The sequence below is a fragment of the Lycium ferocissimum genome, unplaced genomic scaffold (genome assembly GCF_029784015.1).
Source record: "Lycium ferocissimum isolate CSIRO_LF1 unplaced genomic scaffold, AGI_CSIRO_Lferr_CH_V1 ctg1659, whole genome shotgun sequence".
NCBI classification, from domain to species: Eukaryota; Viridiplantae; Streptophyta; class Magnoliopsida; order Solanales; family Solanaceae; genus Lycium; species Lycium ferocissimum.
The window spans coordinates 35,976-63,313 of NW_026716688.1; the positions used below are offsets into that span (position 1 = coordinate 35,976).

General features: G+C 36.1%; 1 protein-coding gene across 3 annotated transcripts; it reads right to left on the reverse strand.

The window, feature by feature from the left end:
• Positions 1-40: 40 nt before the first annotated feature.
• Positions 41-2,964, reverse strand: LOC132042620 (phytolongin Phyl1.1-like). 3 transcript variants are annotated; one of them, XM_059433157.1, is made up of 3 exons: positions 2,841-2,964; positions 1,145-2,517; positions 41-432 (listed from the first exon to the last, which is right to left on the reverse strand). In XM_059433157.1, the coding sequence occupies exon 2, from the start codon at positions 2,515-2,517 to the stop codon at positions 1,732-1,734; it is 786 nt and encodes a 261-aa protein (XP_059289140.1). In that variant the 5' UTR covers positions 2,841-2,964; the 3' UTR covers positions 41-432; positions 1,145-1,731. The 3 variants fall into 3 exon arrangements, with proteins under 3 accessions (XP_059289140.1, XP_059289142.1, XP_059289141.1); XM_059433159.1 differs by having other exon boundaries at positions 1,145-1,704; positions 1,795-2,952; XM_059433158.1 differs by having other exon boundaries at positions 2,675-2,950.
• Between the last annotated feature and the right edge of the window lie 24,374 nt (positions 2,965-27,338).

Below are 27,338 nucleotides of genomic sequence, written 5' to 3' on the forward strand. Positions count from 1 at the left end.
GATTTTGTCAGTACTTGTCGATAGTCGGAAAACCAAAGCAGCAGAAACAACATTTCCAATCTAGAATAATCATATATCAAGTCCGACCATGCATCCAAGGGTGTGGTCTAGCGGTTAATGAAGTGCGAAAACAATGAAGATCAGAGTTCAAATAATAGTAAAGACGACAAAGTGCTAGATAATTTCTTCCCATCTGCCTAAACCTCGACGGATGAAGTTATTTAATACGTGTGCTAGTGGGTGGACACCAACCGTTATCTAAAAAAATCAAATCCAGCCACCGAGTATAAGCACATTCCCCCAACCAGGATGTAAATTATTTATCTGCCTTACTGAGTGAAGGGCGTCAATTTAAATAGAAACTACTCGAGTAAACCAAGCAATTAACGTCATTCTCAACCCCTTGTATATGTATCTAACTGTCCCAAAGTTCTGCATTTGAAAACCAAAACAGGGCCAAGCTGTTAATAACTACTGATTAAGATCAATCCATTCACAAACAAAACACTGCTTCTACACTTACCAATTGTCCGGAAAGAGAATGTGATAGGGAGTCTAGTGCAATACTAAAATATGTAAATTACCAAATACTACCATGTGGTTGCCCTAATCCTTCAGTTCCTGGCATTACTAAAACAACTAATAGAATCCTGAAAATGAATGCACTTGGCCATGTAAACCTCAGCAGATTCTCAAATTTCAGATATGGATTTCTACTGGAAATAACTTTCACTTGTCTCAATAAAATGAATCCCGTGTGCTATTCACAGTATAGAGTTCCTACAGCAATCTATACTGATGCATATCCTTTTCTTATCCCTTGGTCATCAGTAACACATTCGAGAAATTTATGAAACACATGTTCTTTTTTGCTCTAATGAGTATCTAATGACAACCGAAGAAATGCAGCTGGTAAGTTAATTACAAAATCAATGTCAAACATACTGGGTACTGTAATTACAAAAGCTTCCCCATGCTCCGTCCTATCCTTTAAAGCGAGAATACTATTCATTTGATTGCCTTTTTTTATATGGTCATCATCCATCAAGCAACAGAATAAACAAATAAATAGAGTTTAATTGATGTATTAGAGTTAGTCTACTACTGATTGGTTATTTTCTTAGTCAGGCCATCAGGGCATCACCTGTCAGTTATTAGTCTTGATGTGGATGTCCTTCCACACTAGTTTGAGTACTCAAATTTCGCAAGTTCGTCATAGCTCTTGTCCCTGCAGAGCAAAGAGCTGCCTGCCCACCACTCCTAAAAGGAAAAATTACCTTCCAAAAAGGAAGATATTCAGAAAGTACAGGAGAAATTTCTCAATAGAGCAGACAGATGCTGTATTTCACTGTGACAGTAAGGAGGGGACATTGTAGAAACATGTTTTGTGCACGTAAGCGCCAAGTTGTTAATATACAAATCGCAAGCTGAAAGAACAAAAGCTTCAAAATAACGAAAGGAAGTACTACTTTTGGTTCCAGCAAGCTGCAAATAGGATGGACTCCTTTAGCCAAACAAGAAACTCCGATTGTAGTGTACTGCATCAACTATTATATCCATAAACATGAGATCAAACTATACAATGAGTTCGTAACTTATACTTGGATTTATGCATAGAAGTTGATTGATATGTGAAATTCTCTATCCATCTTCCTGAACAAGTAATGTGTCCGGAGTAGTTTCAGAAATGCGCTTGGGTCCATGCTTTAAGAAAATATATAAGGTAACAACTCAGCGAATGCACTTTGTACCTTGACAAATAAATAACCAAATTGCAAACAACACAAGACATACTGCAGCATCAATGGCAAGGACAATGCGTACTTGGCGGCACCACCTCCTTTGCAAGTTTAGAGAGTCGGATCTACTCCTCCTCAACCCAAACTCCTTCGGTGGAGGAACTGTTGCACCTTCATTATTCGGATCAATCTCTCTTCCTGAATCTCGTTCTGTAGATTTGCGGTGCTCCTCCAACTCAATACCTCTCATGGAAATTGCATGATCCTTCATTTTCTTCTTGTCTTGTCTAGTAGGCTTGGCTAATAGAGGGGCTCTTCCACCCTCTATTTGTGCATTCACATTGTTATATGGCGAAACACAAGTGCCACCGTGCCCAGTGTCATTACGAGATACATGCTCCAAGGAAGTAATCAAATGCCGAATAACAGGAACTAGTTGTTCTTGTAAACAGAGTGAATTCAGATTTGAGATACTCCGTCCGGAACCCTTTTTAGACACCTTTCCGAATTCATCCCTCAATTGTTCTAGAAACCGAAGAACTTCAGCGTTACCAAGACCCTCATCAGCAATAGCAAAACAAACATAGCCCTCTTCCATCAAGAACCCAAAAGTCTTTTTAGCCATGGTGTGGAAGTAGCATTTATGATAAGGAGGTGTCCTTTGTAAGCACAATAAAGCCAAGTCCTCAATCTCATCATCACCACCATTAAATGAATACAGAATTTGACCCCCCTTTGATACTGAGCAATAGTATACTGCTTTGTGGATTCTATCCATCTAGACAAACACAAAAATCTAGTAATTCAACTAAATCCTAGTGAAAAGTGTAATCAAGGACTAAAAAGGTCAGCTTTTTTCTGGCAGAAACTAAGCAATCCAGATTTGGCAAGAAAATTCTTCAAAAAACAGAGAAAGAAGGAGAAATTGGATATACCAAAACATGCCCTCACTCTGCTAAGTCAAGAATGAAGTCGCTCATATCAGATTAATGATGTTGCAGGTAGAGACACACATCAATAAAAGTCTCAAACACTAAAATTGCAATCTTGGAGGAAAAAGAAAATCAAAGCAAGAAACTACATGGGTCAATCGAAGTTTACCTGTTTGAGGTTCTCAAAATGGTTGGACCAGTCAGAGAAACAGTCCAAGTCAATGTGTAGTAGGATAATTCTACTGTTTTTTCCTCTTTAGGAATATATCAGCAGTGTTATAAAATGAAGCTAAAAGAGTCACAATATCAAAGGATGAAAACCATAGAAATAGAGTGACAAAGAGAAGAGATTTTATTGTTTCTTCCAAGAGATGTATTACGAGTGTCTATCATACTTGAAAACTTGTGCCGCTCTATTATAGTGATACATACGCATTCAATATATGAGAAAATGGAGGAACATTAAGATGGTGGATGAGCCATTAAGATGGTGGAGGAAAATGGAGGAACCATTAAGATGGTGGAGGAGAAGTATTATATTGTGTGTATTGATATCGTATAATATATTCATAACACTCCCGCTTGGATGTGTAGATAATGTGCGACGTTAAAAACCTTATTGAGAAAACCCTGTGGGAAAAAGCCTCAATGAAGGAAAAAGAGTCCACATATCTAGTAATACGCTTTGAGAGTTGCCTCATTAAAAACCTTCAAGAAAACCCGTGGGACAAAAACTTGGTTAAGGAAAAAAAGTACAACGCGTATTTCACCCGACGAAGACTAAGATTCGGATGTCGAGTCTTCGCATTCCAATCTTAAATATCATCTTCTCAAAGAGTTGAAGTTGGCAAAGATTTGGTGAACAAATGCAGATTGTCACTTGAACGAATTTGTTTGCACATCAATATCACCTTTCTTCCCGGGAGATCGTATGTGAAAATAACTTTTTTGGTGAAATGTCTTCGTTTCCATCTCCTTTTATAAATCCTCCTTTTAATTGAGCTATGCATGCAAGATTATCTTCATATAATACTGCGGGTAATTTTGTATCACATTTCAAGCCACATCTTCTCTCTCGATGAAATGTATCACTGATCTCAACCACACACGTTCTTCTACTGACCTACGAATAGCTATTATCTCGTGATGATTCGAAGAAGTAGCAACAATGGACCGTTGTGGATCGCCGTATAGCGGTACCTCCGCATGTAAAAACGGATAGCCTATTTGAGATCGAGCTTTATGTGGATCGTATAAATAACACCGTATCCGCATAACCAACAAGATACGTACTACCTTTGTTAGTATAAAAAACCCATATCGCTAGTTCCTTCGTATATCGCAATATATGCTTAACTCCGTTCAATGTCTTCGTGTAGGAGAAGAGCTATATCTTGCTAGCAAATTAACGAGAGAACGCTATGTCGGTGCGCCGCGTTAGCAAGATACATAAGTGCACCAATTGCACTAATATATGGTACTTCAGGACCAAGAAGCTCTTCATTTTCTTTTTGAGGTCGGAACGGATCTTTACTCACTTCAAGTGAGCGAACAATCATTGGAGTACTTAAAGGATGCGCATTGTCCATGTAAAACCGTTTTAAAACTTTCTCTATATATAGGCGATTGATGGATAAAGATCCTTTTGTGAAATGTTCAATTTGCAAACCAAGACGAGTTTTGTCTTTCCGAGATCTTTCATCTCAAATTCTTCCTTCAAATATTCAATCGCCTTTTGGAGCTCTTGCGGAGTTCCATTAAGATTTATGTTGTCAACATAAACGTAAGTATAATAAACCCGATTTTGTTTTCTTAATAAAAACACATGGACAAATGGCATCATTTATATATCCTTCTTATTTATCAAATATTCTCTTGGCGATTATACCATACGCGCCCCGATTGTTTTAAACCATATAATGATCTTTGTAATCGATTGAATACATTTCCGAGACTTTAAACCAAATGCTTTGTGTATTTTATATCCTTCAGAATTTTCATCTAAATTTCATCAAGTAAGCCACATAGGTTGTGACAACATCCATCAAGATAAATAATGTGACATTTTTCGATGTTTGGACCATTCGGTCCAATAAACATTACACATACCAAGATGCATCATTTTACTTGGATAATTATTTCTACGTCAAACATGCTTTAAGAAACGTAGAACTCGTATCCTCACAATCTTATACAATATTGCGCGCCATATTGTATCAAAAATATCGTCGACAAGATATCATTTTGTATCGGTTCGCAATTCGACATAACTTCATCGAGATCTCATCACTTCATTATTTTCGTGTACCTCGAACCTCTCATAAGGTTTATGAAGTGTTATGTCGTAGCTTCTTCAAGAAAGCACTTTGCCTCCTTATTATGATCATTTGCTCCTTCCTTTTTCAAGGATTATTATATTTGAAACCGATTGGTCTACCACATCTACGCATGTTATAGACTCGTCCTTCGTGGACATTAGAAGCATTTTGCAGATGAAATATGAAATAGTTGGGTCGCAAATGCTTAAAGATTTGACATGAATTATCCGAGGATCATACCGATGATAATTTACAACATATTTCTTACCTTCTTATTCTCTCCCCTTATTTTAGTGACATATGTCCCCATTTTCTTTGGGAAAATCCATCTGTGTGCATCATGGTATATCCATTAATTATGTACCGCACATCAAATGCTAAAAGATGTAAATATCTAGTTCCTGACCCTGAACCAAATATGAGGGGAGAATTTATCAAAATTTATTGATCTGAAGCATACAAGTGCTGTTGTATGCAATATATCATATCTCAGACCAACATCTGAAACTCTGTTCTCATAAGCAATGGTTTAGCTGTATTATGGAGGCATCTAGTGCCAAACCAACTTAGATATAAACCAGCATTATCAAGATGATTGTCTGATTACATATTCGAAAATTGTGCTTCCAACTCAATCATTTTGAGCGAGCAACTTCGTAAATGTCAAACTCGCCGATTGAAATAAACATACGTGACCGTCTCATTGATGCATCTATTTAAGACATCACATTACGGGTGAAGGGGCCCACATTCACCTTTTATATTTTTCAGAATTTTGGGGATTCAAATCCCAATATTAGCTGGTTTAATCAACTTATTATGAGAACAAGCAACACAAACAAATTCTTGAAGAATCTTCTAGTTCTTCAATATGTTTTTAATACTCAATTAGCACATCAGATTTAAATCAGGACGATCAAAATGGTCTTGTCAACTGATAAAATTATCTGTACCCGTAAACTTCAAGTTTACTATCGCGAGTGCTATTTCTTTTAATAAACTTCTGGTTTACTATTGCATGAAATTATATATCAACAAACTTCTGGTTTATCGTGGTATGTGATCTCATCATGCTCGGGTAAAATTTCACATGTGTATTTCTCACCCGTAGTAACTTGAAGATATTTAATATTCGATCATTTGTAGTCTCAATATGATAACCATTTTTATTGTTAGTAAACTTCGGTGTCTACTACGGTGTTCCGATCGTACTCAATTACGATCTACGATGAATGGTATTATCATATATAACATTTTCAAGAGACTTCAATTTATTTATCATGATCAGATATTATTTGGACACTGCTAGTGTCACGATACTTGCAAATAAATAATTAGCTCTTTCGGAGCCTTTGATCATTAATTTCTATTACCAAATATTTCTCAAATACTTTTGGTACCATGAAAGTAAATTTCGACACTACTGGTGTCACGAAATAAATATTGAATTCTAAACTTCAATATTTTAAACATCTCCTTCAAAGGAGATTCATCATTAACATCCGAACATTTTGTATCAAATCAGGGCAACCACATAGTTATTAATTCCTTCGAGGGAAAATACATTAATTGTTATTTCCTTCGAGGAAATCAATTACAACTATCCATAATGTATTAATGTGGTTATAGCAGAACCATTCTACTCTGCTCCCTTTTCCTTAGAATGATACTTTGATAAAATTATTTAAGATGTTTCTGCGTACGACAGGTACGTGTTGCTATGTCTTAATTTCATACCACCAAAATAACATGTATATTCCTTGTATTTTATCTCTCCAGGAGACGAGTTGTGGTATTTCTTCATTCACGTGGAATGAAACACGATTATTTAAATGTGCTTGAAATACGACACTCATCAATAGCTCGTTATTTTTCTCAATTATTTGATCTCTTTCGGAGATGAGTCATTAAAACATCACAACCAAACACACGTCCGTAGTTATAAGCTTTACTACATGCTCTCACATTCACTTCAGGGAATGGATTTGTAGTTGTAAGATTTATCAAAAGTTTCCATTCTTCGGGAACGAAACATGTATAATCATTTGAACGTGTCTTAATCATATGAAATTATAATAATTTAAAACATCTCTCAAGATATTGCTACTTCAGGAGCAAATCGAAACGTACATATGATGTAAAGAATTTTACTCAAACACAACTTCAATTGTAGCCAGAACAATACATAGGAAATATTACCTCTTCATATAGGCGGCGTAAATGAATTTAATCATAAGGAGACTTAAGAAATATTGTCACTTCTGGTGATTCATATATTTCTTGTAAATTCTCATTCTTCGCCATTAAAGGATATGGAATTAATATGACAATCCCTGTTAACGATATTGTTCTCGGGAAACTTTGAGACAAATAATCAAATGAACCACTTAGATTCCATAGATCAAACGAATCCAACGTAATAATAACATACTATTAGTAGCAAAAGACAAAGCTAAGCTACTATAAGGATTATAAACAATTGACCATATTCCACATATTCACGGATCTCACCATTGTAAACAACATTAGTAGAGAAAATTACTTACCTACATCTGGAGGAATTTAGCACCAATTTAATTTCTTTCATACGGAAAAGGAAACTTTTCATTTGTTCCGCCGAGGCAACGCGAGGTTCAAACATATACTACCACAAGTTCAATTTTGACAAAGTTAATAATTATCAAGTAAGATATATACTTATCTTGCACTCGTGTCAAGCTCTAAATGATATAGCTCTCCCATATCTCTATTATGGTACTCGATCACAATTAAAATTCTCGAAATGAGTTTAATCTCGAAAATCTCTAAGAATTCATATCATAAAAATAGAAAATTAAACTCAAAATGGCAGAGTCTCGTGCTGATAACGTGTTATAAAATGAAGCTAAAAGAGTCACAATATTAAAGTATGAAAACCATAGAAATAGAATGACAAAGAGGAGAGATTTTATTGTTCTTCCAAGATGTATTACAAGTATATATCATATGAAAACTTGTGCCTCTATTTATAGTGATACATATGCATTCAATATATGAGAAAATGGAGGAACCATTAAGATGGTGGATGAGCCATTAAGATGGTGGAGGAAAATGGAGGAACCATTAAGATGGTGGAGGAGAAGTATTATATTTGTGTATTGGACATCCATAATATATTTCATAACAAGCAGTGCTTAATCATGTAATTAAGGAGATGATGATCACAATTTGACCCCTTCAATTCACCGCAATTGACCAAAAGTTTTTAAAAAGAAGAGAAATGTTGGACCTACCAGTAGCAGTAATTACTGTATCTACTTGATTGCCGTTCTCACAACCACCACTGCTATATTTTTAATTTACTCCAGCATTTAGCCTCTACAAATTTATCCAAAATAATTGAGTTTTTAGTCTATCAAGAAGATTTTTTTTTTTTTTTTAAATTTATCCTTGACACATTTTTAAGTTAATGAATAAATTTAATGCTTGCTATTATTTTAAAACCCCTCTTAATTAAGGGTATTTTAGTCAATACACCTCTTAATTTTAAAAGTAAGTGAATTTCTTAATTTATGTGTCCAAATTTAAAACCTCAATCATTTTGGACAGGAGGGTATGTGTTTAGTTTTGAAACCCATAGTGTATCCATAACAGAAAAATTGATGTGGAATACGCAACACATAAATTGAGATAGATCTTGATGAAATTTTAAAAGAGAATAAACAAATACAAAGTAAAAATATATTATACCTCCTAATATTATTTTACAAGACGTTATTCTATGGAAATAACGATATTTTCGGTTTTAAAAAATAGATCAATAGTAAAAGATTTTGGTTTAAAGTACACGATCTGTTATATTTTATATGAACTTGCAACTATTTAGAATCAATATTTCAAAAGGTAGGAATTATGTAGCAAAGTTATTCAATTTTGTGTTGTATCAATAAAATCACTCAATTTTAATTTTTTTTCTCTTATAAAATCACTCATGTCATAAAAAAATATGACATTGCAAAATAAATTAATTTTATTTCATATTCATGGACTCCATAAATAAAATAAAATTAAAGAAGACTCTGCCCAAAATCTATCAATCCGTTTGCCTATTGCGACGCATGCAGAATCTCTCTGGCTACAGATTTGGGACTATTTGGTGGGAAATTCCTCTCAACTCGATCGCTTGTTTTGTTGCCTCCCACGTAATTACATTACCCAATTTTGATTTACATTTCAAAAGAGTACATTTATGATTATGTATTGGGAAATTTTACGTTCAAGATAAATAAATAGGATGTTGTTCCCGCTATCCCAATTTATTTTGTACTTTTGACCTTGATTGCTAGTCTATTAGATGTATTTTTGAACTAAATCGAATTAGATTAACATTTTATAAAATATATCCAATAAGGTTTATGGTTATAAATGATTTCATTAGGGATAAAATAAAAAAAGTTTAAATGTAAATTGTTATTAAATCATGATTTTGATTTGTGGGTTGGATATAAGATGTGAGTCTTCCTTAATTTTATTTATGGAAAAGGGCCTAAAATACCCTCGAACTATTAGAATTGGTACAAAAATACCCTCCATCCACCTTTGAGCCCCCAAATACCCCTCATGTCCACCTATGGAGTCTAATATACCCCTAGCGTCCTCCTATGGGGTCTAATATACCCTTATTTCTAACAGCTCCATCTCATTTATGACATGTTAGCATTTAATTAGTTACCCCATATAATTAACTAATGTAATTAAATTTAAACTATGTTGACGCATCCCAACCCTCCTACCTGAAAAATCCGACCCGCCCCAAATTAAATAAGGCTAAAAACGAAGCAATTTTATCAAATTATCAGTTATTTCTTGTCACGACCCAACCCCGTGGGTCGTGACTAGTACCCGAATTGGGCACCCAAACACAATCACAAATCCGAGTCGCAAGCACGGATGGCTTATCTCGGGACATAAATATCAACAACCGTCTCTAATATATCAGCGCATGGCAAACACATCTCAAGCACAATTGCGCATATATCAACCGAACAAGGCTATCAAATACAAACTACCAAAACATATACAAATGCAAGCGACGAGGGCGCCGAAAGCGAGGATGCGCCCGAACATAACATATACAAAACACACAACGGCGCACGAATGGGCGTAACCCACATACATGCCCACGGACCTCTAAACGGACAAACGGAATCATATGACGGGACGGACCCCGTGCGTGCCCCCGAACAAATATATATACAAATGCAACGAACGGATATATACCAAAAATATGGCTCGAGGAATAAGGGAGCACTCCCCAACGAAAGAGGGTGTCCTAAACGGGTGGATCACCAAGCGTGCGTGTGCCTGCGGGCATGAAACGCGGCCAATTAAAAATTCGGTACGAAATATGTGCGAGTATGCAAAGCGAGAAAATGTAGTATACAAATCCGAGTCGCAATCGAATTAGAGGTACGGAAAGTAAATGCATTTCCAAAATATCAAAATGTTATTTCAAAATATAAATCATGCATAGGGCACGAAATATGGTCGCCCTTTTGTCGATGGCGCCTATAACACATCATAACACCCGAAGTTTCAAATCTCCCGTATCCCACATATCAAACACGACATAACGCCATACACAAAAGATAACGCCCCAATAAGCGGAACCGGCCCTCGAGCGAGGCTCGGTGAACCATAAACACGGCATAACACCGGAGTATATCATAATGCGCGCGTGACAAAGAATCCGGCCCGGGACTCGGCGAAAGATATAACGAGAATGCACGGCGGAGTCGTGAGGAATCATATGCATAAAATCATTGTCATAAATCCAAAAGATAAGTAAAATAGTCATAATCGAAATCGGAATAATAATTACAACATTTTCTTTCAAAAAGTTGTCGAAATCACATAAAGGAACGTTGCGGGACCCACGGACAAGTGTGTAGACCCGAGCCGGGCCCGCTTATGGAAAACATACTCGTCTAACATCATACAACTTCTACGAAAATCTCAAGGCAATCCGAGCTTTTCGCGAAAGTTATGGGCGTTCGTAGTTTTTGAATCGTTAAAGAATAAATTCTTTTAAAAACCAAACTTTCATGCAACCTTTACAAATCAAGAATTCAAGAACATAGGATCAATATTTCATAACATCAACATATGAATATCAAGAAACAAATGCGTATCATAGACATGCTCGGATTGCGAGAGTAGAGTTTTCTCGAAGTTCGTGTCATAGCCTATTTTTAACTAAGGCATGCCAAAGAAAGAAGGTTACTTTACATATATCAAACACTCTCCAAAATAATCCAAGCTCAAGCTAAATCCAATCTACGTCTCGGGCTGCCCAAGGTCTACAAATAAGCCATAAGATGCCAAACATTAGCTAGAGACATTTTGGGCATTTAATTCCAATTTCGCCTCAATTCTACGAAATTTGGGCAACATTTCCCCTAAATGTCACCCCGAGAATTTAACTCGGCCAAATCAATCAACAACAACAACAACAACCAACCTAGCAATATCAAAAACCAATCCGGAAGGCAATACAACAATAATAACTCTTCTTCTCCATCATTCAACAACATTCATAAATTCAATTCAACGATTTTTTACTTACCTTCAAGCCAACATCGATACTTATACATTCAAATATTAACCCGAACCCATACCAACCATATTTAAAGACATTCTAAGCAATTCATATAACACTTCCAACAATCCAAAAATTGCTCCAATTTACCCGAATTCAGCCCCCAAACCCGAGACACCCCTATCACAATTTCCTCATTCCCAAACCATGATTTGCATCAACAATTCACATTCTACAATGCTATTCTCATCAACATACAAATTACATTAAAGGTACAATAACCTCCAAATCAGTCCGCAACATTTACAACATCAATTTGAGTCATTAAGCATTCATTTCCAACATGGGATTCATAACGACGACGACTAAAACATTAAGCGATACTAATTCGTTCTTTTGTCATATTCCATGATCATTTTCTAGCCAACACACAACATATATACATATGGATGATTCTCATTCATTCTTCACCCCTACAATGATCATAACATGATAACTAGACTTCAATTCATCACTTCAATACAACACAACACACACACACTTACACTAGCTAAGCCTCATACATATGGCCTCAACTTCAACATACTTTATTTCATGAATTTCTTCCATTTTAACATACTACAACATGCATACAACCTTTATAACACATAAAACATAATCAAATCTTACCTTTCTTCCTTCAACTTCACAATAGGCTAGGGTTTCCAAAGATGAAAACTAGCGGGCTGATCGCTCCAACGACACTTCCACGCTACTTAGGGACCTCAAAATAAGGTTTGCATCAACAAAATAATTTTGGGAAGGCTAGAAATGAAGTTGATTTTTCTTGTTCTTAGCCGAGAACAAGCTTGTTGTTTCTTCAACTTCCTTGTTTTTTTTTTCTAAGTGTGGTGAATGAATGAATGAAGTAGTCGTCATCCTTTACTAATGCAAGACTTTTATAAATGTCCCTTGCCCACACCATGTGTTGGAACAATAAGAATTGAACACAAAATGGGTGGCCAACTCCAACATATACACGGCCAAATGCATGAAAATTGCATGATTTCCATCTTTCATTTATTCCAATTTTGGTCCCAAATTTTCCTAATTGTTCCATACCAACAAATTCATGCACAACTTATATCTCAAAATAAAATCGAAGGTCAAAAATTCCGACTTTGTATCCCGAAATAGTTTTGTCCTTAACTTATCCTAATTAACCCGGATTGTTCCAATGTACAAAAATGCGGGATATAACATTTCTGTTGGAAACAGTAAAAATTGCGGTTCGCTAATGCTTAATTCAAGCACTAATACCAAAGCCGCATAATAGTTTATCACTCCGTTCGCTCGCTATTGTCATCCGACCTAATAACCCTCATATAACCTTCTAAAAGGAAAAGTAATTTATCAAAAACCAAAAGAAAAGGAAAAAATAGTTAAAATTAGCAAAAAAATAAAACCAGTATGCAATAATTGACGGGTAACCATTTCCTTTCGTACTTACCAGGAAATACTTATGGTATACTTGGGGCGGGGCTGGTTTGTCAAGTAGGTGGGTTGGTATCCGGTCAACATAGTTTAAAATTAATTAGATTAGTTAATTATAAGGGGTAACCAATTAAATGTTGTCATGTCACGTCATAACTGAGATGGGAGTAAGGGTGTTCACGTTTTGGTTAAAAATTGATCCAAATCGAAAATCAAAACCAAATTGATAGAATAACGATATTTACTTGGGTTAGGTTTGGTTTGGTTTTGAATTTATAAAAACCGATAATATTTGGTTTGGTTTTGATTTTACTAAAAGCAAACCGAAGAAAAATTCGAACCGAACCGACAAATTTTATACATAATTTTTATAATTATATATATACAATATATTAATTTTTGTAATACTTTTAAATAATTTATATAATTTTTAAGCAAAAGTTTATTTTATCTCTAATAGGCTAATGAACTTTACACCTTAAGCCGATTTTAAAAACGAAATCTATAAATTCAAACTCATTTACTCAAAGAAACAACTATATGAGATTTACCTAGATTTATCTTTTGTATTTCTTTTAAAATTTATTCACTTAATTTAAATCATAAATCCTAAGACATTTTCTCCATAATGCAAGAAACTATAGCTACCACAATAAAAGGGTAATAATGAATTATAAGTTGGTAAAAGGATAGAAAATTCTCTCATAATCGTAGGAAAAAAACATGAAAGAGAGAAATACCGTTAATTTCTTAAAAACCGAAAAACCGAGCCAAACTGACTACAATCAAACCGATGGATATGTATTATATTTGGTTTGGTTTGATTTTAATAATTTTTAAACCGACTAGATTGGTTTGGTTTTGGTTTTAACCCAAAACCGACCCATGAACACTCCTAGATGGGACTGTTAGAAATAAGAGTATATTAGACCACATGGAGGGCAGGGGTATATTAGACCCCATAGGTGGACTGACAGCAGATTTTGCTGAAGGGGATTTGAAGGGTATTTTTGTACCAATTCTAATAATTCGAGGGTATTTTAGGCCCTTTTCCGTTTTATTTATTCATGGGGTTTATGTCTACATGACATAAAAAATAAATTTATTTTATCATGTCATATTCTCTTTATGACATGAGTGATTCTATAAGAGAAAAGACATAAGTTGAGTGATTTTATTGGTTCAAAATAAAATTGAATCACTTTGCTACATAATTCCTCATAGTTAAGTGACTTTTTGAGATATTTACTCCGATTGAGCCACAAATCTGACAATTTCACCCTCTCATTCCTAGACCCATTATTCTTTTTAGGACGAAGTTTTTTACAAGCTTGTTTTAGTTCTATGTTCTTTTTACAAGAGATTTTCACTTTTATACATTAGAGATTTGAAAACGTCATTTTTTCTATTCAATTTATAAGTGGCCATAAGATCATTTCCTTCATTTTCTTATCTATAAACATCCTCTTTTCCATTTCCCTACCTCATCTCCCAAAATTGAAAAATATAAAATAAAAAGGAATACCTAGCAACAAGGACTTAACAACCATAGAGAAATAACAAGAGTAACACCAGCTACATTTTCTGGCCAAGTCTATAATTAAAAAAACTACAAGAACATTCTCATGTTCCCAAAAATATAATAACAAGAAATTTGGTCAAACTAACTAAGCTCAATTTTCTGCGAGTTTGACGAGTGTTACGGTTCACTTTTATGCGAGGCATAAAAGCTACTTCGAATTTGTGGACTCTTTTGGATTTATTGTTTTTTAGAGTCGCTACCTAATTTATAAGGGAAATTTGGAAAACCAAGTTAAAGGGATTTATTCAAACAAGAGAAAAATCTTTTTTAAACCAGAGTTTGAGGTAAGGGTTCTCGTGATTCCTCAGGAAGGCGTTAAGACACCCCGATATTAAGAATCCGTAGAATACGGTTGACCTTCGAGCTTCAACGTGTGATTTGTAATTATTTGCTTAAATGGGTTTAAAATCTTGTATATCTCGTCACGACATATCATAAAATACTTTGGCAAAAATCTGTTTATTTGAAGATAGAAAGAGTTGAATTCCTTTTGAAAATGTATATAAGGTTTGAAGAGTCATTTCATTTCCGGACCAAAACCCACCCAAGATTTCTAGTAAGTAGAGTTCAACTTGAATTTGGTCCAAATGTCACCTTATAAGTTTTTATGGAAAAGCTTTGTATATATCCCTTTTATAAAAATGTCATGGGGTTTATACAAGTATATAGCATCTCTTTTTAATTACAAATTATTTATCCATTCTAATTATTCTTGAAGGTCAACCATACTCTATTTTGAACCCTTTCTTCAAACTAAAGTCCAAATGAAATTCCCTTTCTTTGTTAGCTTAAGGCGGGCTTGGCCTAAAAGTGTTTTAAAAAAAATCCCTTAAGCTATATTTGAGTAATTGAAGCCCATTTTCAACAAACACTTGTTGTCATTTTGAAAGAAGAAAAGGTGAAATTTTTCTCAAAATTGTCCGAACTGTTTTCAATCTCCAGTTTTTGAAATTTCCAGTTAAGAAAAGCGTTAATTTTAAAAAAACAGTACATACTCCACTGTTTCAGTTTTGTAAAAGGAAAAATTATAAAATCATTTCTTTGTTCGAACTCTTGAAAATATAATCATTTATATTTTGTTGGGTCTCGTTTTTGAAATAGTAACGGGTTCCTATCCGTTCTAACGATATCACGCATCGTTTGTCTAATTCGTCTAAGTCTAACCACTTGGGTTCCAGTATTCACAAATGTTCATACAACGTATACATATACATAATATAGAAAGAGAAAGTGATTGATTATTATAAAATTGAGACGTAATTGATTATTTACTCAATTAATCGAATTTCTTGATTTAACGGAGTAAAATATTTATCAACTGACTATTAATAGTTTTTAAACAATTAATTGAATAATTATTTCCACTATTTTGAATTAAAATCCTGATGAATATGTTTAAAAATTCTTAAAAAATATATCAAATATACAAGATGATCTACAATGATATATTTGATGCTATTTTGCCAAATGAAATGGCAAAATGTCACCGAAATAATTTTGTAAAATCCTTTTCAACTTGTAAAAATGTATATTCTGCTCCGTCTGTGACTCAAGAACTCCAAATAATTAAATAAAATTATTGGATGGCAAAAATTAGGTGTCAACAACGAGTCACTGATACTTAAATATAACTAAAGACCAGTGAACATTAAAGGGAAGATAAGCAGCAATAAAATGGAAAGCCTGAGAGTTGTGTGGAAATTTTCTATTTAGAAGCCACCGCTGTTAAATTGTGAACTTTATATATTAATTTTTTTTCTTTAACTTTTGTACTAAATAATGTTCCAATTCTCTTTATTATGTTTACTAAATTATCTATTTATAGCATCATCAATCAAATCAATAGTGGTGCATTCTCTTACACGCTTCATCTATCAACTAGTTACTATTACTACTATTTTATCTACTACTAATATATAGGGGAAGTTACATAAATACAAGTAAATAAGTAAAATATTTCGTAATCTAAAACTATTAACTAAATTACATAATCTACAATATATAGTCTATATTTAGGGTATATGTATGATTTTATACCATAAATAAAAAAATGTTGCTATGAATAAAAGGCTAATAATAAGGAGTTTCCTATATTAGTGATAACCAAATTAAATACATATTAGAACACATTTATTACTTTTCTAAACATCCCAATATACTCAGCTAGCATTTTAATCCATAAAATAGTCTACTACTGTTTATATGATATATATTATACAATTCCTTGAACAAGCATATATATTCTTGTGCTTATATATTACGTATATTTCACTATTATATACTATATATAATATTATTTTTATGTATATTAACTAGCATATACTACATATAAAATAATTTCTTATGTATAGTAAGCAAAAAGTATTATATATATATATATAGATGACCACATACATTATTGTATATATTAGGCATATATTATTTATTATATTAAATATATACAAATATAAAAGTTTATTTGAGTTAATTTTCCTATTTCATGGAAGAGAGAGAAAAAAATTGAATAATTAATATGTGGTAGTAAGAAAGGAAGCCAAGTTTTATGGGATGGGGTGTCAATTATTAATTAAGATCCTATTTTAGTGGTAATCCATAAGTAATTATATTGTTCTTTATATATATTGTATATTGTATATTTTATATGTTATTGTAGAGTATAATTAGTTGGCACATAGAGTAATATATTAATATATTAAGTATATCGTGATATTATATACTATATACACAAATAATAATATTATATTATATACTATATATAATATACAAACTTAAATATAATAATTTCTACTATTATATTCACAAATATTTTTTATCATCTTTTCAGTTAAATATACCAATTTGAATATACCATATACTTTTTAAGGTATATTTTCAAATATTTTCATACCATATTTCCATATACCATATCTTTTCATGTACTTTTTAATATTAATCTATTCAAATAATTTCTTTAGTCACAAAAAAAATAATTGAATCATCATCAAGTGAAATTAAAAAGAAGAATCAAAAGGAGGAAACGAAAGGAAAAAAGTCTTTTTAAAACGGTAGATGAAATATGGGATTTGAAGTTGATTTTGTTATGTTTATTTGGAAAATGACATTCTAATGATCTTGAAAGAAAGAGAAAATAAAAAGTGGATATGCATTAACGGTAGTAACTCCTAAAATTAAGTATTATTAATATTTTTGGAATGTAAAAAGTTGTATTTTTGTAATTAAGAATTTAAAATTTTGAATAAGTTGTATTAATGTAATTTTTTGAAAGTAGCTGTAATCTTTTTAATTACCATTTGAAAAAGTTGTATTTATGTGACTTTCCCATATACTTGCATGAGGCCCTAAACTCATGATACAAAAATAGATAAATTTAACTAAAATACATACTTATGTCGCATTTTAATTTCTATTGCATAATTAATTTAACCTAGTAACACGTTAATCATGTCTTGTTGGTAGTCTTCATAATTATTAAAGTTTCTTAGTCATATAATTGAATAATTTTTAAAGAATAAATTATTTATGATGAAGGAAGTTTGGAAGGAGAATTAGCAAATACAAAGGGACACAAGATTCAATATTCACTAAAGAAGCAAAACTTTGGAGGTTTAAAACAAATAAAGAGTGTGTTTGGTATGAAGGAAAATATTTTTCAAAAAATGCTTTTCAATTTTTTCATGTTTGGTTGGTCAAAATTTTTGAAAAATATTTTTTAGGAAAATAAGTTCCTTAAATGAGGAAAATGACTTTTCTCAAAAAAGAGAAAATCAAGCTCCACAAGCTGCCTTACATTCATCGTTACTCCCACCTTCCAATAAACCTAATTTTCACACACCACTGTAGCTCTCATCCCCACCCAACCACCACCCCCACACCCCCACACCAACCTCTACCTCCCATAGTACTTGTTTGGGCTATATACATATGATTTTAGCATAATATTTTTTGCGTACGTACAAAAGACAAAAAAATAAGTGAGAAGCACACTTATTTCTCTTTTTCTTCATACCGAACACACAACAAAGAGAAGAATATGGGGTACTAATTAGTAAGGCCTAATAAATGCTTTGATTGGAAATGAAACTGTGGCTCCGAAGTTGCAAGAATTTTATCAAATTAAAATGGATAATACTTCCCCGTTCAAAATAAGTGTTTACTTAACCTTTCCTTAAGAAAACACTAACTCCTAGAAACAAAATTAATATTTTGACTAAACTATCCTTAATTAACAATTCTTTCTTAGTTAACAATTCTTGCCTATTTATTGCCTTGAGTAAATAGTGGCAAATCTGAAAAAATAAAATTAATTCCTTCTTGATTATGTAAGTGGACACTTATTTTGAACCAAAATAAAAAGACTAAGTGGACATTTATTTTGAACCGGAGGGAGTAACAAATAATGTACCCCCGCTGTTTCATTTTACTTCGCCCTTATTGACTTGGCACTCCCTTTAAGAAGCTCTTTATTAGGGGTTTACTTTACTAATTTATCCTTATTAATTATGCTATGAAAATATAAGTTTGACTACAATTACTTTACATAGTTACTTAATGATAAGGGTGATGTTGAAAGAAAATAATAAATCCCTCTTAATTTGTTAAAATAGACAAGTAAAAATGAAAATCTATTTTTAGAATAAGGGCCAAGTAAACTAAAACGGACGGAGTACGGATACTCCGTCGGTTCAATTTTACTTGTCTCTTGTTTACTTGGCACTTCTCTTAAGAAATCATTTATTAGGAGTAAAACATGTTAAATTATCCTTACTAATTATGCTTTGAAAATCTAAGTTTGACTACTAATACTTATGTAGTTACTTAATGATAAGAGCAATATGAGACGAAATTACTAAATCTTTACTAAAATTGATAAATAAAAGTTTATTTTTTAGTATAAGAAACAAATAAGAAGGAATGGAAGGAGTAATCTAAACAAAAAATTACTACATACAGTGTCGATCTAGTCCAATTACAAAGTCCCGAGTGGGAATTGTCATAAGAAAATAAATAAGGGCAAAAATGAAAGTATTTAAAGAAAAAGCAAAAACCACATGTAGAGGCCTCGTTGGTCAAAGAATGACGTGAGGACTACAAAACTTCATCATTCCCTCTTATATATAGTTACTAGTCTCTATGTATGTGTGTTGCACAAATATCTCTTGTCGATTATTAAAATGTTTATGTTAAAATAATAAATTGTATTTGCATGTGTGATACGCTCAAATTACACCTATGAGTGGCGTAAAGTGGTCGTTGTCAAATATAATAACCCAAACAAGGTTGGGGTCGAATTCTACAGGGAATATGGAGAGAAAAAGGTACTAATTGTATGCGATACTAGTCTTTAAAGGCTTTAATCCTATTCCGAATAGTTTGAAATATTTGTTGTGTAATGTAAACGAATGCTTTGACTTGAATTGTAATTAATGCGAGAGAGAGAGACTAAGGTTGTGTTCCCAGCTTTGATTAGATATTATGCTTCAGGTTTCAATGTGATATACTTCTAATGATTGTTCTAAGAGTATGCACTTGATCTCTTAAAAACTTCCTAATGTTTCCCAACAGTTAGGCCGTATTTCCTCTTTATGATTTTTCCAAATGCGAAAGAGTTGAACTCCAAGAGAGACCAATAATGCCAATTAGACTTGTTCTTATCCCTAAGTTAGTCTATTAAACGAGGGTTAACGCCCCGAGTCATTGTTATTCAATCTTACCAATACTAACTCTCTTTCCCAAGAAAAGTTAGTATAATGGCTTAGGCTAATGCTTGCAATCATTACCCAACGCTAACGCACAAAGATAGAATAAATACCAACAACCATTATGCATATATCAATAGTAGAAACCCATTCATATAATACCCATCGTGGGATCCACAACCTTAGAATTAAAATTAGCTACTCATCATTTTGATTAACAAAGAAAGCTTAAAAGTTAACATAATGTACTTACAATACTAATACAATGTGGAATGAGGGTGAAGTTGGTGCTTTAAATGCTCCAACCGCTTCACAAATATCCAAGGCTTAAAGTTAATGCTCCCAAAAGATCTGAATCATTGTTAAAAACCTAACTTTAACTATTTATAGGGCCAAAAATCGCACCAAAGTTTCGGACAAAAACACCTTTCCAAGGCATCGTTACGGACCGTAACACAGGTTGCGGTCCGTCCTTCGGTTCCGTCCTTTGTCAGCTTGATATTAGGTCAACCGTTACGGCTTCTTGCGACGGACCGTAACACAGGTTACGGTCCGTATCTTCCAGCGGATCATGGCTTCAGTGTTCAATGGCCAATGCGTTACGCCATGACGTTACGCCCCGTAACCTGCGTTACGGACCGTCCTTCTGGGCGTAACATGTGACAATACTTAGGCTTCTTACTGGAAATTTCCTTCAGATTACGGTACACGTTACGGCCCGTAACATGAGTTACGGACCGTCCTTTTGAGCGGCACGTATCTGGATCTTCCTCTCAGGGTACGGATCACGTTACGGTCCGTAACTCGAGTTACAGACCGTCCTTTTGCTCCAAGTTGTCTATTTTTCAGCATTTCTTATCATTTCCGTTCCTTAGTCAACCAACCCTACAAAACACCAAAATAACATAAGAAACGACGTAAAAACACTTAAAAACAAGCAACACTTCTAGTGAAAAAGACATAAAATGTGCCGAAATTCACGGCACATCAACACCCCCAACTTAAGCTTTTGCTTGTCCTCAAGCAACTACAACAAGACTCACTACTAACACACGACATCTAGCAAAATAAGAATGCCTACGGTGGTTTTGGCATGTATTTCTAGCACAGACTCTTCAATCCAAGAAAAATATTGGGCTCTTATCCACGTCCTATTTGTGACACAAGACGCACATTTTAGAACAATTGCAATTCACTATGCAACCTCAATTAATGACACAATCATAGTATGGGAGTCTCTATGCACATGAACTTCAACTTCCGTAAAGCCAGTTACTTCGCAATCTACAATCCTTACGCCCTCACATAGACCAAAGAATGTCCCCACACACATATTTACAAAATAAATGGGACAAAAGACTAAAGAGACAGAAGGACACTCACACTCACAAAGAAATTTGCATACCATACTTGCACATACCATAGGCTTGCCTTTATTTTCAATGCCTTCAACTTTGAACAGTTCGACTGTGATCACATTAGGACTTTTGCGGCTTGTAACGTTGGCTTAGGGACGGGTAGGATAAATATTTGGATAGTGGTGACTCACCCTCCTTGACACTACATTTTGACTTCATTCACCTTTCTTCCTTTTGTTGTTGACCCTACAGCTCCGGCGTGGATTTATTTAGGACTTATATATATATATATATATATATATATACTATTTTTTTTCATGTCTATTCTAACCACACCGAATCATGCTCCGCAATGCCCACGATCACCCCCAACAGGCCTTTGGCCTCATTTTCCGCATCTTTCACTTATCACCCCCAACTTAGGCTTTTAGCCTCATTTTTCGCATCTTTCGCTTATCACCCCCAACTTAGGCTTTTAGCCTCTTTTGTCATTCTTTAGTGTCAAGGAGGGACTTGGTGCCAAATGGGTTTATTCACAGAAGGGGTGGAGGTTAGTTAACGGCTAATCAAAGAAAAAGTCTATAGGCTCAAAATGGGAGACTAGGGATCATTTTCGAACAAAGCTAGGCTCATTTAAGATAAACAGGCTCTGGAGTCAATACAAAGAAAGCCTAAGATCACTTCACAATCAAACTCTCCTTAGAATTCACGCACGACCAACCGGGCAAGTTCTAGATTACAAGCATCATACACAAATAGAAACTAAGAACTCACCACACAATGGCATAAGGATTGTTTTAATACTTTGACTTGACTTCCGTTTGAAGATTTCACACACATGGACACTTTTTATTTGCAATGTCATTAAAAGAACCATACATGTCAATATCAACAACCCATTCTTGATGTACATCACAAATTATTTTTCGGAGGGATATCATTGACTCGTAAAACACTTTTAGATATGCTAGAAAACACGGACCACCACCACTTAAGTCATCCTTACTTTACTTTTAACTAAACAGCCTAAACATGCCAGGTTCAACATAAAATAACACTCCTCGGGAAAAGAACACATGGCAAAGAACAGCCGAGGAGGGTCCTAAACACATACTTAATATCACAATTTAAGACAAAAACAATACCAACAAAAACAAAAACAATATCCGATACCAAAACAATACCAACAATTACCCTACACCCCCAACTTAGAAACATGCATTGCCCTCAAGGCATCTATATAATCCATCAATAGAATGTAGGGCCACCCTGGAGCGCACTAGGCGCTTGGATCTGCTGCAGCATCATGAGGTTGGATAACCTCAGAGGTAGGGGCAAGGGTGGTATCAGGCTGGCCAACACTAGCAGTCCCAGTCTCAGTGGGTGGAGCAGAAGTATGGTGGGCCGGCTCAATGGGATGGGCTGAGCTAGAAGTCGCTCCAGTGGTGTCAGAACTCAGCCGGGACTCATGTCGGATCTTCTTCAATGTTCGCCGCTCCTCCTCCTCATTCTGTGGGCGCATGGCATCAAACGGATCAAGACTCTTGAGAATGGGATCAAGGTTTTCATCATCTAGCGCGACTCTCTTGCGCTTCCCTTTAGCCGAAGAGTGGGTATCCTCTTCCAACTCCTCCTCATGCTCTTCATCGACCGTTTTCTCAATCTCATCATCCCCAAGTAGACTCTGAACCGGCTGATACAAGCTCTGTACCAACTCTGTGTGTACTTTCGGAATCTGGTCCGTCACAACAGCCACTTCCTGTGCCTTCAATTTTTGCACATCATCCTTTAGTGTCTTCAACTCACTTCGAATGGGGTCCTCCCCAATTCCACGTCGGGGTGTGTCTTAGTCAGCTCAGTCATTCTGTTCTCAATACCATCTATCCGAGAGTGGATCTGTAGGTGGTCATCAGCCATCTGCTCTTTTATCGGCCGTAAATCTGCATCAATAGCCTTTTTGGTGTACAACTTCAGCTCTGTCATGATCTGCTTGACCTGCCTATCGTTCTACTCCGTTGGGACCACCGCCCCAAAATTCTCTCGGTTGAAAATCATCTTTCTCGCAAGTTCTCGTGGACTCCCGCATGGGCCGAGTGGCCGGGCTCGCTCCGCGGGAAGAGGTGGGACCACCCAAAGTAGGTGGAGCTGGAGCTGGCATGGGCTTTGGAGCATAGTCACCGTGGAGCCTCGTAATCGTGGGTCGACCCGCATCGCTGCCTCAAGCACCCATAATAGCTAAAGGTAGAACATCTGATCCCGTTGGCCCCTCCGGCACATCAGAAGACGAGGTAGATGGCATTGTACCTTGGCCCAACATATCATCTCTGCCCTTTGTGATGTCATAGATACTCCTGGCGATCACACTGTGGTCGATAAAGGGGAGGGGTTCTGGTCCCTCTCGCAAGCATAAGAGCGTGAGCAAACATGGATGAATCAGGGAAGTGGCTGGTTGTGTGGCTCTCTCCCGGAGATCTGCGGCTACCAGTCTTCCGATGTTGATCTTATACCTCGACATAAGGGCAGCCACAAGAACAGCTCTGTCCGGGGTCAAATAATTATCTGCCTGGGTAGGACGGATGCGGAACAGAACAACCTGCCACCAAAACTTTGCCTCAGGTGTGAGGGTGTTTTTCCAAATCCTCGTAGTGGCTGTCAACTTTGGCACTATTGCCCATTCGGGATCTGCCGACCGTGCAATCACTGAGGCCACCCATTTTCTGACCGGGACTGTATCTTTCTGTGCAATTTTGTAGACAAACTCTCCTTCTTCCGCCGCTGTAGGCGCATTATAATCCTCCCCGAATAGTACTTTATTGATGGCCATACGAGAAACATCAATCTTCTTTTTGCGCACTACTACCTCATTCATGGCCGACACTTGAGTTACGCGCTGCCCTTTTTTCTGTGCTTTGAATACAGCAGCCCCATAAGAAGCATAGAATTCCCGAACAAGAGCCGGGATGTAGGACCCCACAGGGTTTTTCAAAAACTCCAACTTGTGGAAGCGGAGAGTGTCACGTATGCCCGGATACCCATCGAGACCATCGAAGCTGACGTTCCATTCCTCGAAAATACTTCTTCGGCCCTCGCCCTCATGCTTTGCTAGCTCACACCCTTTGTTGTACAATTCTTCGACCCCTCACATAAAATCGGAGGTCTCGCTCATACACGCCCCTCATCCGATGTCGCTCTCTTCTTCGTTCGCGCTCTTGTTCGCGCTCCTCCGCAGTAGGCTGTCTAACAAGTGGTTATGGCCGGTGTGGTGGTGTGACAGCCTCCCTGGGTCTACTATGGCTCGATGAACTAGAAGAACCCTCCTCATCAGACGAGGAGGAACTTTCGGATGGTGAGGCTGGCCTGCTAGGTGCAGCGGGCTTCTTTGTAGCCCTTGTGTCTTTGAGTTGATCTTCATCGCGTAACCGTGAGGTTACTTTGCTTGCACCGCGACCTTTTCCTCTGCCGGCAACCTTGGGTGCAACCTTCTTTCCTTGCCTTGGGTTACCCATACCTGTTGAAGGCAAAGTTAGCTATGATACACAAGAAGCTTTTCAATTATACAACTTATTGGTTAAAGTTCAGGACTTCAATTAGCTCATGCACCGTAACACGGTCGACGGACCGTCGATGGTGTTACGGGCCGTATCTTCAACCGTAACTCATTTTATTCATTTATAACACAGGGACCGTAACACGTTCGACGGACCGTCAAACGTGTTACGGTCCGTAACATCTTACCGTAACGTGACCCAAATTTCCAGAAAGTTTTGTGGAAATCATAGGTGTTACGGTATGATGTTACGGACCGTCAAACGTGTTACGGTCCGTAACACCTTACCGTAACGTGACCCAAATTTCCAGAAAGTTTTTATGGAAATCATGGGTGTTACGATGGGGTGTTACGGTCCGTAACACATGTTACGGCCCGGAACACTGAGCGTCGGGCAGCAATTCAACAGATGCCTCAGCGTAGCCAAATTCTTTCGTTTAAGCACGAGGCCAAGATTTTCAACCTTACGATCCTTGGGGTATGGTATAAAACACCAGTTGGTCCCCTCACATACCTCGGGTTACTCAGACTTCACCCGATTTTCTCAAAGTTTTCTTTGAAACATTTTATCGAACAGTTGGCGGGCAAACCAATTTACTAGATTCACAAGTGAAACTTTCAATCGGGATGCCCTCCGACTCAGTGGGAAACAATGTCCTTGTGCCCACGAGTCCTTCAAACAGCAATCATACCAAACCCAACCCCCCACCTTTGTCAATTCCCGCTCAATAATCCATGGGAATTCAAAACCATTCAAAATCAGAAGTACATGGCATGGTATACGAATTTAATCATGGAAGATCATACCAATCCTATCGATAGATGGAAGACTAGAGAGAGTCAACACATTGTCATACCTGATCGTGGACGAAAATTGGATGAAAAACTTGCGACTAAACTGAAACAGTGATGGACTTCACGAGAACAAATCAACAGCGATGGTAGGGTAATAGGGGAGAGATGGTTAGGGAGAGAGGAAGAGAGGATGAGGAGGGTTATGAGGGAGAGGGGGAGTTAAAAAGAGGGAACCATATTTCTTTGTGTCGTTTGAATTTGGAATGTAACCGTCGGGTGATGTATTTAAACGTTCCCGACCGTTACGCTTCGAGTTACGGACCGTAACCCAAGGTACGAGCCGTAACACGTGTTACGGTCTACCCAAACGACCCCGTTTTCATGTTTCATTAATGACATGGCAATACAGCCGACGGACCGTAACTCGTGTTACGGTCCGTATTACCTGGCGTAACGGGTGCAAATTTTCCAGTGGTTGCCCAGATTTCTGTCAAGGTTACGCTCATGTGTTACGGTCCGTAACGCGATTCGACGGTCCGTAACTCAGACCGTAACACCTACCCCTCATCCTTCAGTGATTTCTGCCTTTTTTTCATCTTGTTACGCTCCATTATACGAACCGTAACATGAGTTACGGGGCGTAACATGGAGCGTCCTTTCATTGCAAACTTCAGCACTTACTTTCTTTTTGCCTCTTCTGTCATCAGAATCCTAACACATCAACAAACACCAAAAACATAAAAGAAAACAAAGGAAATACGATATTTAAAGTACTCATAAAGCAGTAAATGTGGGTTGCCTCCCACACAGCGCTTGGTTTAACGTCACGGCTCGACGTGATACCTCAATTTCCAGTTCAGGAACCGTATTTCAAACGATACCGATCAACCACTTTACCATCATCAATGCACCAATGATAGTGTTTCACTCTTTGTGCATTCACTTTAAAAGTCCGAGTGCCATCCTCGGTTTTCACCTCAATGACACTTCCATTTGGGGAAACACTTACAATTTCAAATGGACCAGACCATCGAGACTTTAGCTTGCCCGAAAAGAACTTTAGGCGCGAATTGTACAACAAGACCAAGTCCTTCGGCTGAAAATCCCTTTTGAGGATCTTCGAGTCATGATAGTATTTCATCTTTTCCTTGTACAATGTTGCACTTTCATAGGCATTGTACCTAAATTCATCCATCTCGTTGATTTGAAACAACCTCAGCTTGGTTGCTTCATGCCAATCCATGTTGAGCTTTTTCAATGCCCAAAGGGCCTTATGCTCAAGCTCAATAGGCAAATGACATGCCTTCCCAAATACCAACTT